The sequence below is a fragment of the Ctenocephalides felis genome, unplaced genomic scaffold (assembly GCF_003426905.1).
Source record: "Ctenocephalides felis isolate EL2017-DRISC unplaced genomic scaffold, ASM342690v1 CF-g0.4_SCAFFOLD_00845, whole genome shotgun sequence".
NCBI lineage: Eukaryota > Metazoa > Arthropoda > Insecta > Siphonaptera > Pulicidae > Ctenocephalides > Ctenocephalides felis.
In genome coordinates, this window is record NW_020536999.1 from 42,985,364 (window position 1) to 43,002,544 (window position 17,181).

A 17,181-nucleotide genomic window follows, 5' to 3' on the forward strand; every position below is an offset into this window, starting at 1 on the left:
TTACTGTTTAGATTGTTGAAAAATGTAGTCTCTGATTATTGATAACCAAAAGGTTATCAACAAATTATTTAATTGTAAAAATAGTAAACAATAAAATATCAAGATCAACCAACAACCAGTGTTTTATATTATCAACCGCTCAGCTCCAGCTACCAAACAACCTCCCATAATCTCAGAAGTAATCCTAACAACCAACCAATTACAATTCATGGTGGCTTAGCGGAAATTTTCCCTCGCAGTGCTGAAGAATTTTCATCTGGGGACATCGAGTTAAATAGCCGCCACAGCTTGGTAACCCGGAGGATCTTTCGCAGCACAACTTGGGGGATGGTGGCGCCTACCGAAGAGAACAATTTTGGAACAACAACAGAAACTACGACAGGATTGGACATTGACTCATCGGATTCACAATAAGCAAATTGGACAACATCACTCTCTCGAGATGGAACCCATTTCTTCAGGATTTATGCAAGATGTAGAGTATAGTGAGGCAATAAGAGAAATCAGAATCAAGGCAGCTGTTGAAAGTATACCTCAATTTGATGGTAATTCATATAATCTCTTTAGATATGTAAGCATAGTAGATTCAATTTTAGAAGACGTTAATTTTGAAACATATGAAATAATATCTAAAATTGCTCTTAGTAGATTATATGGATCAGCATTTAATTGCATAAGGTGGTCTGATTATAAGTTATGGAAGATATTAAACCAATTTTAATTAATAAATTCAAAGATTCCCGATCAATTACAGATTTGCATTATGAATTAGCTACAGTGAAAAGAAGAAATAAGGAACCAACGGAGAAATTTGCTGAGAGAATTGATGATCTGCTAATGTTAATTTATATTGAATGTTATTTTTCAAAAAGGAAACAATTTATGCCTCATATTGCGATTTAGCTCTAGCTGTTTTCATTGAAGGCCTCCAGTTGGAAATAAAAACTATTGTTAAAGGAGCCAAACCAAAAAATCTTGAGGAAGCTAAGAATATTGCCATCAAAGAGGAGAAGTATTTAAATATCACCTATGGCAAACAATATAACCGCTACGTTGTGTGTAGATATTGCAGGAAAAGAGGACACCACATTTCAAAATGTGAAAAAATTCGCCAAAAATCGATATATGAAGAAAAAACTAGTTTCAGACAAAATGGAATTTATGAAGATATTAACCAAGGCGAACACAACGATAGCTACGATGCTTTGAACTATGGAAATACTATGATTTTAGAAAATACAAGAAAAAATGACGGCATAGACAACACATTCAAATCTACTGAAGAAGAATCCGAAGAATACACAGTCGAAAATTTGACTCAAAACACTGAAACCGAAGAATTGACGACAATTACTGCAGAAATATTAGATGAAGATGAAGATGAAGAAAATTTGAACATACGAATGGCTGAATTTGAAGAAATCCAAGATGCGGTCCCAGAAATGGAAGAAATATACAACAAACAAGAAGATATCAAAATAATTAATGAAGAAGAAATAAAAACTGCTTCCAATGAAACAAAAAAGAAAAAGAAGAAGAAGAAGTATATTAAAAGAAGTCGTATTAACGACAAAATTATAGAAAAAAGTATACAAGAGGTCAAGGAGCACAAAATACATGTTATAAGAAAAATACCGCCACAATGGAAACTATCAAAAAATGATTTATCAGCCACAATAGACGTGTTCAATGACAAGAATATAAATTTAATTAAAAATGAAGAATTTGCAAATTTACAAAGTCCGAGCAGCAAAAAGTTGGTATCGTCGTCAACTCATCATAAGAAGACGGACAAATTGAAATCTATGACATTACCCCGATTGCAAAAATTATATAATTATAAATACCGAAAGAAATACGAGGTCAACTAAAGTCAAGGCAATAATAAACAGAACAGCTCGTATTGTTTAGTAAACATAAACATTATGCAGGTTATCAAGTTTCAATGCAAATTCTCTCCAATTTTGATTTGTAAGCAAAATTTTGGGAGCACGGTAATTTTGTAACAGTGTTGTTTGCAGATATAATTTTTTTTTTCAATTTTTATGAGTAAATAATTTTTTTTAATATTTTATTTCCAATTATTTTATTAACTTCTTTATTCTTCATTGTCTTGATTTACCTTCTATAAATAACTTATTACATTTCAGTAATGTTTTTGCATAATCGAAGACCATTAATTGCAGTTGATTGCTGATTAAGTTAAATTTTATAGGTATAGATGCTATTAGGTCATATACAAGTTAAAAATAATACACTGTAAGTAAAAAGAATATGCAATTTTATGCAATTTTTTTTAATTAATTCAAGTTATTATGAAATGTTTTAATGGTTTTCTTTTTAGAGTCTAATTGTTTGTAAACGAAATCTAACAGAAATAACACTTTTGAGGACAAAAGTTTTCTTAAGGGCGGAGGAAGAGATGGAACTCATTTTTTTCAATCTTATCAATTTTTTTTCTTTTTAGTGTTTTCCGAGGACGAAAAACCTTTGAAGGGGGAGGTTATTCTGTAATCACAAATATAATTTGTTATTTATTGTTTTTGTCAGAGCACTACGTGCTATTTGAAGGTTTTCCGAAGTTCTTCCGGCCTTGCTGTTAGATTTTGGAATCACGTTTTGTATTCAATTATTTAGTATATAAAGAAGTAGTTAAGATTTAGTTAGTCAGTCAGAAGTGAGGACTCAAGCCAGAAGTCAGGAGTCAAGTCAGGCTTACTGTTTAGATTGTTGAAAAATGTAGTCTCTGATTATTGATAACCAAAAGGTTATCAACAAATTATTTAATTGTAAAAATAGTAAACAATAAAATATCAAGATCAACCAACAACCAGTGTTTTATATTATCAACCGCTCAGCTCCAGCTACCAAGTAACCTCCCATAATCTCAGAAGTAATCCTAACAACCAACCAATTACAATTCAATATATATACACACACACATATATATATATATATATATATATATATATATATAGATATATATATAGATATTAAGGGTGGTGCGTGCTACATACAAAAATAAAGCATTTAGACACGTTATGTATACAAATATATCATTATTTTGATATATACGTAATATATATATATATATATATATATATATATATATACACACACATATATATATATATATATATATATCGCGTTGATTACAATGAAAAGCTTCTATTTAAGTCAATACCTCGTACCTTCATTAGCAACAGAGCACGTACTATTTCAATACCCGATTAGATATATATATATATATATATATATATATACATATATATATATAATATAATATATATATATATATATATATATATAGTTTTAGTATTTTTGAACAGCTTTCTGGAAGTTGTTCCATATTCACGCAAGGACACACTCCTATGGTCAAAGTATTATCAATTATGATATTTAGGGGTTGTTTATTTTAATTTTAAGAAAGTATTCAATTTTTGTTTAATTCCAAATACTTCAAAATTATTGACGAAAGGAATATAATATATATGAATGAAAAAATTTTCTTTTCTGTAAAAAAAAAGAAACTTAGAAATTGGTTATATAAATTAATTTCGTCATACTGACAAATTCTATATATATATATATATATATATATATATATATATATATATTCGTAATGTACTAAAAAGTGTATAGGGTATCATTAATAGCTCTTGTGTACCCGAAAAGCAATCAGCGTTAATGCTATGCTTTTGTTTTTCTTTCAATAGCCCGATGTAAAAATCCACTCATGTCATTTTAAATGAGAGCTTTTATTTTCATTTGAAACTTTTATCGAAAAGACGTATCTTTGTAATCAAAATAAATTTAAATGGTAAAAAGAACGGTTTGCATAAATTTGCAATATGATAAAATCGCAATTGAGGTGGTTCTTAAAACTAACAATAATAATATAGCTTTTATCTTTTTCGTTTAGTTTATTTTATTCTTTGTTATATTTAAGTTATTCCCATTTTATATATATTTAAACTAATTCTAATGTGTCAAGAATGGACTTTATTAAAATATTTATTATATCTAGAACATTAAGTAAAAACAAATATTTACATGCGTATGTAATTATCTATTAACATTTATTTTACCTTTACTATACTTTTGGGAAACTTTTCCAAAATATTCATCATAATTTTTTAACATTAAGTATATCTTATTACGGACATAAAAATTACATAACACATATTTGGAATATTTTGAAATAATATTGCTATATATTAGGCATATGTAAATTGAGTGTGATTGTGCCTAAATAATACATATATTTATATCTGAATATATTTACATTTACTATTCATTTTCAGGTCTCAGGTGGTGTTCGAAGAACTAAAGTCCAACAATTCAGACTTTCAAATTTACAACTTCTTACTATTCATAGAAAAGTGAAAACTGAATTTAGAGTTTCTGTGTGCAATATAAATTAAATATCACAATATGGAACAGTTTTATCATAACTTTTCAATTTTATTCTATAATGACAGTATCGATGGTCCCATTATCGAATTCCCAAGTCTTTTAAATTTTTCTTCTAAAAATAATAGTGCATCAGTTAAAACTTCTGGAGGATTTAGTGCAATGGAGAAACATGTCATAGTTCCTTTGTATTCTATTATATTTTTACTGAGTTTTTCTGGAAATTTGCTAGTACTTCTGACCCTGGCAAGGAACAAAAGGATGAGGACTGTCACGAACGTATATTTGCTGAACTTGGTGAGTGATATATTTTAATTAGATTCAATTTCCATCAATTCTACTAATTTGATTAGTAAAGTGATTGATGAGTTGTCTTTAATTCTGAAATTATTTTAAATTATTGAATTACGAAGTGTCACTGAGAAAATCGATCTATTTCTATTAAAATACAAATTTAAAACATTGCGATCAACATTACTTTTAATTTTGTGATGAATATTTCCTGTATACTTTATATAAGGATTTGAAGATTGGTTAAAATATTTATTATCTTCCTTGAAGAGTTTTGTTTTGCAAAAAAAAAAACGTTTTTTTGATGTTTCAAATTTTCTGAATTGTTTAAAACCATGGTTGAAATGAGTATGAGTGTGTGTGATATTAAAATTAAAGTGCATAATATTTCGTCAACAGTTTTGTCAAAAATTCTGAACCGGTTTTAATAATTGAAGAACTTTTCGAAAAATGTATATTGAGTAGTCCATGGGTGTCTTGCACAACATCCTAAAATATTAGAGGCCAACGAAAAATGATTTAACTATATTAAATTATATATATTTGGAATGATGGGGCAAACATGTCAATTATTTGGCAGGATTATTGAAAAAATAACATAACTATTTTTACTGTTATACTGAAAAGTTATTTTAAAACAATTATTAACTTCCCGTAGAGCAAGTTATAGTAATCGCAAAAAATCGAAAATGAAAATGTTTAAATATCTTTACGTTCCAGAGGTTTCTGAACATTTTGGCATACCTTGGAAAAATGGATGTATGTGTGTGTGTGTAAGTGCGTGTATGTGTGTGTGTGCGGATACAAATTTTCATCGACGATTTTGGGAACACGGATAAAGCGATTTGAATAATTCAAAAAATATTCGATTCGTATTAATAAGAAGACGTTCTGATTAGTTTTTGGTGAAGGCAGGTCTAGCCGTTCCGAAGATATGGGGTAAAAAGTGCCAAAAACGGTAACTCAGTTTTTAAGAGAACGGAGCGTCCGATTTGAATAATTCAAAAAACATTTCACTTGTATTGACAAGATGAAGAATTGATCAAATTTTCATGAAGGCAGGTCTAGCGGTAAAAAAATAAAAAAAAATGCTATCAATTTATCTAATGTTTTCTAGAGATTTTAACAATAAGTATAAATTTTGTTCACATTCCTATGAGTTCCGTATCAATGTTTACGCGTTAAACGGTGACGCGGCGCTTACGCGCTTCGATATTTGGTCTTTATGCAGTTAAAGCAGTACTATTGCTTTGAAAAAAAGTTCAGAATTTCCAAAATATTTCAAAATAAATGATTTAAGATAGAATGATTTAATATGGTTTGAAATTTTATTAAAAGTTTCAAATCATTGAGCAACTTTTATTGATTATTTTTAACTACTCGAATTTTGAATTGCGATACGGAAAGTTCCAGCAATTTGCCTTAAGACAGAATTCCACTTACAGCTAGTTCCGAGTTTTATCGTCTCAATTCATCCTACATATAGTGCCTACACTACTCATTATTATATTTGCTATGTATCTGCAAATCTGTTTCTACGCAACTTGTGTGATCTAATTAGTAGACAAATGATATCATACTGCTAAATCCTCTTTGTGAAAATGATTGATGAATTATTTGATTGAAGTTGAATGATTATTACAATTGAGTATTGGCAGAAATTGATTGTTTGTATATGAAATTAATATTGTGATTATTTTAATGAGATCAATCTCTCTTTGAATAATATAGCCAGTACCTACTGTGAAAAAATGTTTTAGATTAGCAATGAAATCCATTTTAAGGCAAAAATTTAAAATGCGGAGATTTACCCACTTTAGAAAGCGTAAAATGATTTTCTAAGAAAACTTTAATAAGTAATTAAAAATAACTTTTTGTTCTTATCCATAAAGCTCGTTATTGAATTCATAATTAAAAAACAGTTTTTCATGATTTATATTTAAAATAAATTTTTTGGTTTTCTTCCAATGATTTACGTCGTATTTTTAAGACGATCTTGTACAAAATATTTCAAGAACGAGCTGGCAATTATTTATTGTAAGTGGAAATTTATTGATACTATATAATGCATAATTTTTTAGTAACAGCTTTTACCATGCACATGAATACGTATTCTTTAGAAACTTTTATTGTATTTTTATTGTCTTTTTTTTCAAAAATATGATTTGAAAATATTTTAATAATAATGATCATTTCAGAATTTAATTATTTGTAAATTTTGGAGATATTGAATATAAGATTTCATACATATATATATATATATATATATATATATATATATATATATAATCATTGAGTATTATACCATTCAATGATGTAATAAATATAGAGTACGGATATAATTTTATTGGCGTGTTTTTATACGATAGCCGAATGTAGGAACTGGGATAATGTGTATTTTGTATATTCATTTATTATTGATATGGCATCTTTTCAGTCCAGTGCCGTAGGTGACTTGTCATTTATATTTGAATTTTTGACTGCCGGAATCAATGGTAAACGAAGTTAATAATAAACAAAATGTAATCCCATTTTGCAAATCATAATTGATAATCACTTTATCACACTTAATAATAAAGTTCGTATTTATACTCCATGATATTTTAGAAATATATAATGTATTTATATTCAATCAATATCAAATTATAATCGTTTTATAGGCTTACTGCCAATTATGTTCATCTGGTTTCGAGAGCTTGTATTTTAGTTCTGAACACATGTCAAGTTTTCGACAGTTATTGTTCTATAATTACTTTCTTGCCACTAATAAACTTATAAATAATACCACATAGCTAAACAGAGTTATATAATTTATGATCATAGTAGAAGTTTCAGAAGATTCAATACATTGTAATTATGAAAACACCTGTTACAAAATGTGATTAAATATTTTACTACATATTTATTCTTCTTTATATATATATATATATATATATATATATTTGCAAGTATGTATGCGTTTTATGGGTACAAGCCTTTATGACCCACAAACATAACTGAGGCAAATGTACCATTTTACAAGCTGCCTAACATAACCGCCTATGTATATATATATATATATATATATATATATATATATATATATATATAGTATATCCTATATGTAGTCACTTGTGTTTGAGAGGGACATATGAATTAGCCCTACAATCCCTAAAGTCGTAAAGTTTATGGGATAGTTTCTAAGTAGCTATTTTGTTATCTAGCAGATAAGATGCATAATAAATGTATATATATATATATGTATATATATATATATATATATGTGTGTGTGTATAATTTTAAACATATATTTTTCTTTATGGGGTCAATATTATCTGGATGCAACCGTTCTCATAATAAGTTTAAATAAACCTTGAATTTTGAAATTATCATCGTATATGTAACCATAAACAAGGGTATTAAAACAATATTAAAATATATATTTTTTTGTAAATCTGAGTAAGGTAAGGGGCCCAGTTTCTGACCTTTTTAGAGTGACGGTGGAAGTTAAACTATAATAATTAATATAAAACTTAACTTAATGAAGAAAATTATAATTTTATCTATTAGTTTAGGATTTTTAAAATAAAGTAATGTGCATACAAAAATTATTTGAACTAAATTTATCTTTTAAATTGACGTTTTAAAAATTGACATTAAGAGCTCCAGTTTCTGACCCTCAGAATTCATCGTGTGGCAGTTTCTGACCCTGACCGTAGCCCAATTTCTGACCCTCAAATTTGATCATGATTAGGTTATGAAGTGCTTACTAATTTTAAATAAACTGAAATTATTATTAAAATAAATAAATTAAATAGTTATTCTAAAAATGTACAGTTTGTTAAAATTTAACGTATAAATAGTTCAAGTCTTGTTATAACATATTACACAAACAAAAAAATTAAAATTAATTATTTAAATTACTTGGACTTTTTTTTTATTTTAAGAGCTTTTTGTTTCTTTTTTTCTTCAAGTTTTTCTTCTTTAATTATTTTTTCTGCCTCCTTGATGGCTTTATTTTTGGACCTTTCAGCTTTTTTCAATTCTTTTTCTTCTTCTAATTTTCATTTAATTAATTGTAATTGTATAATTGTATAATAATAAAAATATTAGTAAATTATAAACTAAAACAGTCATAATTTAAGCGTTGATAAAACTGACATTTTTTTATTAATAATTTTATCACTTAAAAGATGTATTTACAAGATTTAAATACAATCTTTCATTTATACCAATGAATATTAAATGTAAATTTATCACTTTACTACGAAAAATAGTAAAAAAAATATAAGATAACAATAAATATTATTATTTTTACATTTAATGAACAAGTGACTAAAAACATGTGACAGATAACCTAGCTTTTAGAAGGTTAGAATTGCAGGGTCAACAACTGTGACATACACTTAAAATTGAACCATAGTTATTGACCCTCAAATTTCAGTAATAAAACTAAATTTAATATGTTTTATAAATATTTTAAAATAAATTTTAATTAATTATTGACTTATTTGTATATTTTTAGTTAGATTTTCGTCTTACATCATAATTAGTGCACGAACTCAATTGTCGTAGCTCCTTACATAAACTGTTTAGACTAAAGCTAAAAAATGGCATCCACAGTCACTTTTGGTTTAAAAAATTTTTTTATTTAGTTAATATTTTTTATATTTTTTTAATTGACATTAATGAGGCATAGAATAAATTACTGTCAATTAAGAAAAAATTTATTTTCACATTAAATGTATAGTTTTTTAATTAATTCCAAAAAAAGTTGAAAAGGTCAGAAACTGGGCCAGGGTCAATAACTGGGTCTTTTACCTTAATGGCTCATCAACATTTTAATCTTTTTTACAATAGTATGAAAACAATAATATGAATGATTATCTCAATAATCGAACAATGGTCATAATTTCCCCAAAGCTCTTTAGGTTGCAATTAAAAGCTCATAATTTCTAAACAACGTGAGATATTTTTATTTATATTTTTTAGCGTAGTAAAAGTCAATATTATAACCCTGTTTCGATTTTACGTTAAGGTTTGGGACACCCTGTATATATGGTATATATACGAAATAGCCTAGAGTTCGAAAGTACAAGGCGTCTCCACCGTACGACCATAATATTCTATATCTGCAACTAGAACTTTAGGTCAATAAAACAAAACCTTTACAATATTTATCATGGATAGTCTTTTATTTCCAGTTTTTAATTGAACAAGTATATTTTAATGACATTCTATTCTATTGTATAAATGTGAAATATAAAAAATAGGAACAAAATTGTGTAGGACATTTAATAGTTTTCAATCTTGAGATTTTTTATTGCAAAACAATATTAATATTTTGATCATTCCATGGCTCCCAACCTAATTCCGGTTTTTTGGCAACCGCCATGTAGATCATAGCTCCGCCTTGGAAAGGTTGCATAGAAACGTAAGTTCTCTGATCAGGGCTCCACCTGCGAATAATTGGTGATGGTATGTGTTGCAACGACTCGGTCTTCGATGGCCTGTTATCGACGGCTACTCCAGCTCGTATATCCTCCCAAGTTCTTACTAGAACCTATAAAATAAAATATTTTAATAATTGACATTAAAGAAACTGATGAGTCAAACTTAACCGATCTACTTTTAAAACCAACCCTATAAATTTGCATATAAAAGGCTGTAGATTATTATTTGCATATAGATGTAGATCACATTCGAGTTCAGTAGAAAAAATAAAAAAATAAATATTGATTATATATATATATATATATATATATATAATATGTATATATATATATATATATTTAAAACCAGTTTTATTTACTTTATTATGGTGACGATATCAATTGCAGTCTAATCAAACCACATGATCCCAACCAAATGCGTGTTAGGTAACTACTATATAATCATTATTCACTAAAAGATACCCTTGTAAGTTATTATATATCTACCATTAATTTTTTATAATAAAATGTAACATATCTAAGTATTTGATTAAAATATATATTTCATTCGTCAGTTAAAATAACGAACAACATATTCATCAAGCTATACAAGAATATAAAGTACACAATGAATCATTATAAAACCTTTATATTTTTTTTATAAATAATGTACAAAAAACGAATTTTCCTTGCGAACAGTGATAAATTGCTTACCGAGAAATAGACATGTGTCATTAAATTTTCTGTCTACTATTTCTACTCTATTTTACTCCTCATTTGCATACAGAAGCAAGAAATGCGATATTTTCTATTTATGAGCATTATGTAATAATGGAAATTTAATGTGTTTTCAAATGATATGTTTATACAACCACAAGCGAGTTTTATGTTAATGCCTTTTTTAATTTTAATTTAAGTTATATAGTGTTTTATACCCCGATTACAGGACACGTGTGTGATTGTTTGAACTTTAATTTCATTTTGATGTTTCCACTAATACTTTTCTTCTTCTAATTTCATTTGCGTAGATTTTTATTTGCAATATGATGTACAAAATAATCAAAGCATATTTTTCCTTCTACAATTTCTCCTTCTATGAAAATTATTTGAAAATAATTATTGTACTCTAATGATGAAAAACACTGAGAAAATATTTTAAAATAAATAGAATCAGTCCCTATTCTTTGTTCAGTGCAGCATTTCTTTGATTACGCATTTTCTTCTGCACTATTCTAGACGAGAAAATAAACATGTTTGTTAGAAAACGATAAATCAAGCTTGTAGACAATATAATTAGTAAGAGAGAAATATATTGCATTGATATATCTCGAAAGATGTATATTTCAACAATAATCTGATAATTGGATCGACTTATTGTACTTATTCATAAACAAAATATGAGAAAACATTTTGTAATTTGCAGATAACGTAACTTATAGTTCGTCATCTATAGTTGCTATGCTCTAATTTCAATTTTATATGTTAACATTTTTTAATAATTATAGCACTATAAATTGATAATTCAAACACTATTCTAATAAAGAATCAATGTCAGTGCATTTTTAAAGAACGTTTTACAACAAAACTAAATTTTCTAAAATGAACACTTTTATTTATATATATATTTAATTTTATATTTAAATTTTAATACTATATTATTTTTAAATTAGAATAAATTCCTTTCAATAAAACTCGACGTGTAGCAAGATTAAAAACATTTAAATCGAGAAATGTGTAAGCTTATATATATATATATATATATATATATATATATATATTTCCGTAGAGAAAGTTATAGTAAACGCAAAAAAAATTGAAAATGGAAATTTTTATACATCTTTACGTTTCAGATGTTTCTGAGTATTTTGGCATACCTTAGAAAAAACGGTTGTTTGTGTGTGTGTGCGCGTGTGTGTGTGTGCGCGTGTGTGTGTGTTCGGATACAAATTTTCGTCGACGATTTCAGGAACACGGATGAAGCGATTTGAATAATTCAAAAAACATTCGATTCGTATTGATAAGGAGACATGCTGATTAGTTTTCGGCAAAGGCAAATCTAGCCATCCAAAGATATGAGGCTAGCCAAAAACGGTTTCAGTTTTTAAGAGAACGGAGCGTCCGATTTGAATAATTCAAAAAACATTTTACTTGTATTAACAAGATGAAGAACTGATCAAATTTTCATGAAGGCGGGTCTAGCGGAGTTCTAGTAAAAAAAGTAAAAAAACATTCCATGTGTCGTTCAAAAATAATCATTAGACATATGCACATCAAATTATCAGATATTTTATAGAGATTTTAACAATAAGTATAAATTTTGTTTACATTCCTTTGGATTCCGTACCAATATTTATTTGTTAGACGGCGACGCGGCGCTTACGCGCTTCGATACTTAGTCTCTAATTTCCAAAATATTTCAAAAAAAATTTTTCTTCAAAAATCTTTTTTTTTCGAAAAACGTAAATTTTTGTCAAAAATTTTTAGTTTCTCAAAAATCTAATTTTTTCAGAGCAAATTTTTTTCAAAACTGTTAATCTTTTTAAAAAAAAAGTAAATTTTGGTATGGAAAGTTCCAGCAATTTGCCTTAAGGCACGATGCCGTGCGACCCACTAGTTATGTCCTGTAATTATCTTATGTTAAAAAAGATGTGATTTATCAGAACGTTATATTGAATTGTTTGATTTCATACACATATGCCCAATCGTCAGGTGCGACAAAAGTGTCAATGGAACGATGTCTTGTTAGGAAGAATCGAACCGAATAAAATTGTTAAAATGAGCATTGAACCGTTCTTACTGTCTGGTAACAAAAAAAATCCCAGAAAAATCTACTAAGACCATGTGCTAGCACGTTTGCATATTCAGGACTTACAATATAAAAGTAATAATAAATATATAATATTTACTGCCTATATCTTAATATTGGTTGCAAATTAAAGTTCTATAAATTTTTATAATAAATAGTTTGATATTCTTATATATTTTTCATAAATGATGTATATGAATATATGAAATATTTTATAAAATATTTGTAACATGCAAATTTATCAACGGGAAGAAATTCATTTGTTTCAATATATTTCTTGCACATAACATTTATCAATAAAATGTGACATGAGTTCTTGTTATTTGCAGCAGGTTGAAATATGAATTCTGTCAGCTATCTATATTTTCCATAAAACTGATTTTGAAAAATTGCTTATGCATTTATTTTCAAGCTTAGTTACAGCTAACAGAAACTTGAGAATAAATAACAAGTAGAGAGACAGAAATATTTTCTTATCTAAATGCTTATAATTAAATTAATTTACTTGATATGCATAATCTGGCATCCTACTATTCAAAATTTGATTTTCATCACAGCAAATAAATTAATTTTCTTCTCACGAAAATCAAGATAAATTGATTATATTTATATATTTGTCTAACGCTTCATTTTATTATAAAATGAAATTAAATTGGATATGTATTTGACAGCTTTTCATATTATGCAACGACGCATGTATTGCTCATTCGTTTTTCCTTAATTTTGAATGTCATTTTATAATATGTTTATTGCATAATATAACACATGAATATAATTTGCTGTTTTTTATAAAATTTTAACATGTCTTGCAAATAATCGAATGATATTGAAGATTGGAAATGATGTTTAGATATTGCGATTATGTAACGCGTTAAGGAAAATATTTTTGATTAATGTGGATTTATAAATATTTCTGATGATCTAACCTTTAAGAAATATTTTGCAAAGGTATTTCGTTCCTTTTTAACTGTCAAACATTCGGAATCCAGCGCACACATCCTTTTGATCCATTTGGAAGCAGTTCTGCGATCTATTGGATCTTCTAAGCGTTCTGTAAGCCATTTGGCAATGTCCAAATAATTATTGAACTCTTCGTCAAAAATTTCCCCCATCTAGGAAAAAATATATTCTTGTTCTTAATATATTATATTTTACATATAACACACACGCGCGTATATATATATATATATATATATATATATATATATATATATATATATATATGAGTAAGTTCTTCAAGGGCATACATCAAATAAAAGGCAAAGATTTAGAAGTTAATCTTTAATTTTTCCAAACGTTTCGACATAGTATTTTATGTCATCATCAGTGGATCTACAGAATGAATATTGAAAAATTAATATAAACTAGGAAAAAATGACAGAAATTGGAAAAAGAACTATAGATATAAGTAATATAATTATAACAATAACAATTATACTTAACAGATAGACAAACAAGAGAAATGAAAAGTAAAAAGAAATATATACAAACATACAAAAGCGTAATATATATACATAAATATACACACAAACAAACATGTATATATGATATACATGTAAAAACACGTACACATATGCATATATACATACGAATAATACGTATATATATAAACATATACATACGGACATGTAACTTACGTTCTCTGTGCAAAATATATTATATATTTCACAAATATTTTGCTATACTCTGTTCAACAAAATAATATAAAAAAAACAAGTTAATGTATATATGGTAGTGCAAAATTATGTTCCTTGCGCTAGCTACTGATGTAAGACCATATTTATGTAAGTTACCTTCATTGTCTATATATGTGTATGTGTCTGTATTGCATATGTATGTATATGTATATATATGTATATATATATGTGTATGTATGTATATATGTATATGTGTGTGTGTATGTATGTATATATGTGTATATATACATATGTACATGTCCGTATGTATATGTTTATATATACGTATTATTCGTATGTATATATGCATATGTGTACGTGTTTTTACATGTATATCATATATACATGTTTGTTTGTGTGTGTATTTATGTACGAGGGTCATTCAACAAGTACTTAGCTTTCAAATGAAAAACATTGCCACAAGGAAGTTGCAATTCATTTTTAAACATAATCTCTTTTAAGCTCGATACATTTGGACTTGCAATGTGTTCCAACTTAGTCAACCCGTCCAAAAAATACATTTTCTCAAAGGCTACAAAATAGGCCGAAAAGTTGTGGTGAGGCTAAGTACTTGTTGAATGACCCTCGTATATATATTACGCTTTTGTATGTTTGTATATATTTCTATTTACTTTTCATTTCTCTTGTTTATCTATCTGTTAAGTATAATTGTTATTGTTATAATTATATTACTTATATCTATAGTTCTTTTTCCAATTTCTGTCATTTTTTCTTAGTTTATATTAATTTTTTTCAATATTCATTCTGTAGATCCACTGATGATGACATAAAATACTATATCGAAACGTTTGGAAAAATTAAAGATTAACTTCTAAATCTTTGCCTTTTATTTGATGTATGCCCTTGAAGAACTTACTCATATTTCTCAACATCAAAATTAACTACTTTAACATATATATATATATATATATATATATATATATATATAACTTTCAGAGAATTGTTTTTTATCTATTTGGAACTATTTGAGCCCCTGGGAGCAAGGAAATTCGAAAATGACCACCCTAATATATATATATATATATATATATATATATATATATATATATATATCCCAAAATATCATAGTCTTTCATTATTTTCAATTTAAAATAGGTTTTCTATCTAGTAATTAACTAAATTTATAACATTGACATTGATGACATTCACAATTTACCAAATTTATTTCAGACTAAACATAATTCATTAATCTTATCATACCAATTAATCTCTGGCTGTATATTAAATACAAATTGAGTTTGTATGTTTACCTTGATGTGTTAATTGGATGTGGCGGGACACTTGAAATTTAGACAGCTAAAAAATTAATCAGACTATTCCATTATAAAACAAATTGGCTAGCCACTTCGGCTTACTTTGATCTCTATGATATATAAAGCATACTACTATATACATTGGTTGCTTGTAATTTATACAAAATGAAACAAGTGATTCAGTGTCAAAAATACTTTGTATTTATATGTATTTACATAGCGATTTGTTGGATTTCAATCAAAGGAATGTATTTATAAGGGAATTTTTATTATATATTATCAAAATTTTATTGTTTTGGCTTAAATATTTGATTCGTGATGTAGCTTTTTATTTTCATCATACTGCTACTACCTGCTGGTTAAATTTTAAAACCATTTTGCATAGATAATTTTATTAATTCGTTTTGTATACAAGTATATATTTACACACCAATCATATTTATAGCGTCAATCATGAATTTAATTACTATAGCATTAAAATTCAATTAGTTCATCACGTCATTTTACCATATCATTATAAATAAATAATAATATATATTTATTGTTGATAATTCATATCAATAATACAACACAAAATAAGAATAATCACTTTAACTTTATTTTTCATACTGTTAAAAATAACTCTCAAGATATTTTTAGAAATTGCTGAGACAAGCACAACAAGTGATTCAGGAAAATTACTTAATTCTATTATTAAATTGAAATGCAATTCTCTTATTTCTATTAGTTTTTTATAGAAAAATGCGTGGCAGAAATAACTGGAAAATAATTCAATATTGCAAGTGATCATGGCTATAATATAATCATTAAAATAATAAATTTGTCGGTAATATTTACTGAACTACTATAGTACATTTTTATTGCTGTTTTCTTATTTGTTAGCGTTTTTAGATTTTTACTGATTAGATCATTTTTATCAAAAATTATCAAAAATATTTTAGAAAGTGTATATTAGAATGAATAAATTAATTAATAATATTATACTTATAAATAAATTTTATATTATGAGTTGTAAATATATGTTGCGTCTAATTTATTTATTTACTTAATTATTTATTTTTAAATATATAGCCCGCAGATTTCTTCCAAGAGGACTTAAAAATACAATGATCTTACATAATGAATAACAATTAAAATATATACAAAATTACAATATATAGTTATTAACATAAAATGCTTAACATAAAATTACATATAATGCAGATTGTAACAATATTATTTATATACAGAATAAGATAAAATAATGAGATATTTGAAAAGAAAATAATAAGGTTAACTTGTGCAGATGAAGATTATTTGATTAGGTGAAG

At 26.5% G+C, this 17,181-nt stretch overlaps 1 protein-coding gene across 1 annotated transcript in view; it reads left to right on the top strand.

The window, feature by feature from the left end:
* Window positions 1-442: 442 nt before the first annotated feature.
* LOC113383610 overlaps window positions 443-17,181 on the top strand; it is a 261,160-nt gene continuing 244,421 nt past the window's right edge. Inside the window, exons 1-4 of the mRNA XM_026621865.1 lie at window positions 443-571; window positions 873-1,433; window positions 4,305-4,408; window positions 4,482-4,710. Of these exons, the coding sequence (XP_026477650.1) occupies window positions 443-571; window positions 873-1,433; window positions 4,305-4,408; window positions 4,482-4,710 (1,023 nt within the window). The remainder of the gene's footprint in view (window positions 572-872; window positions 1,434-4,304; window positions 4,409-4,481; window positions 4,711-17,181) is intronic.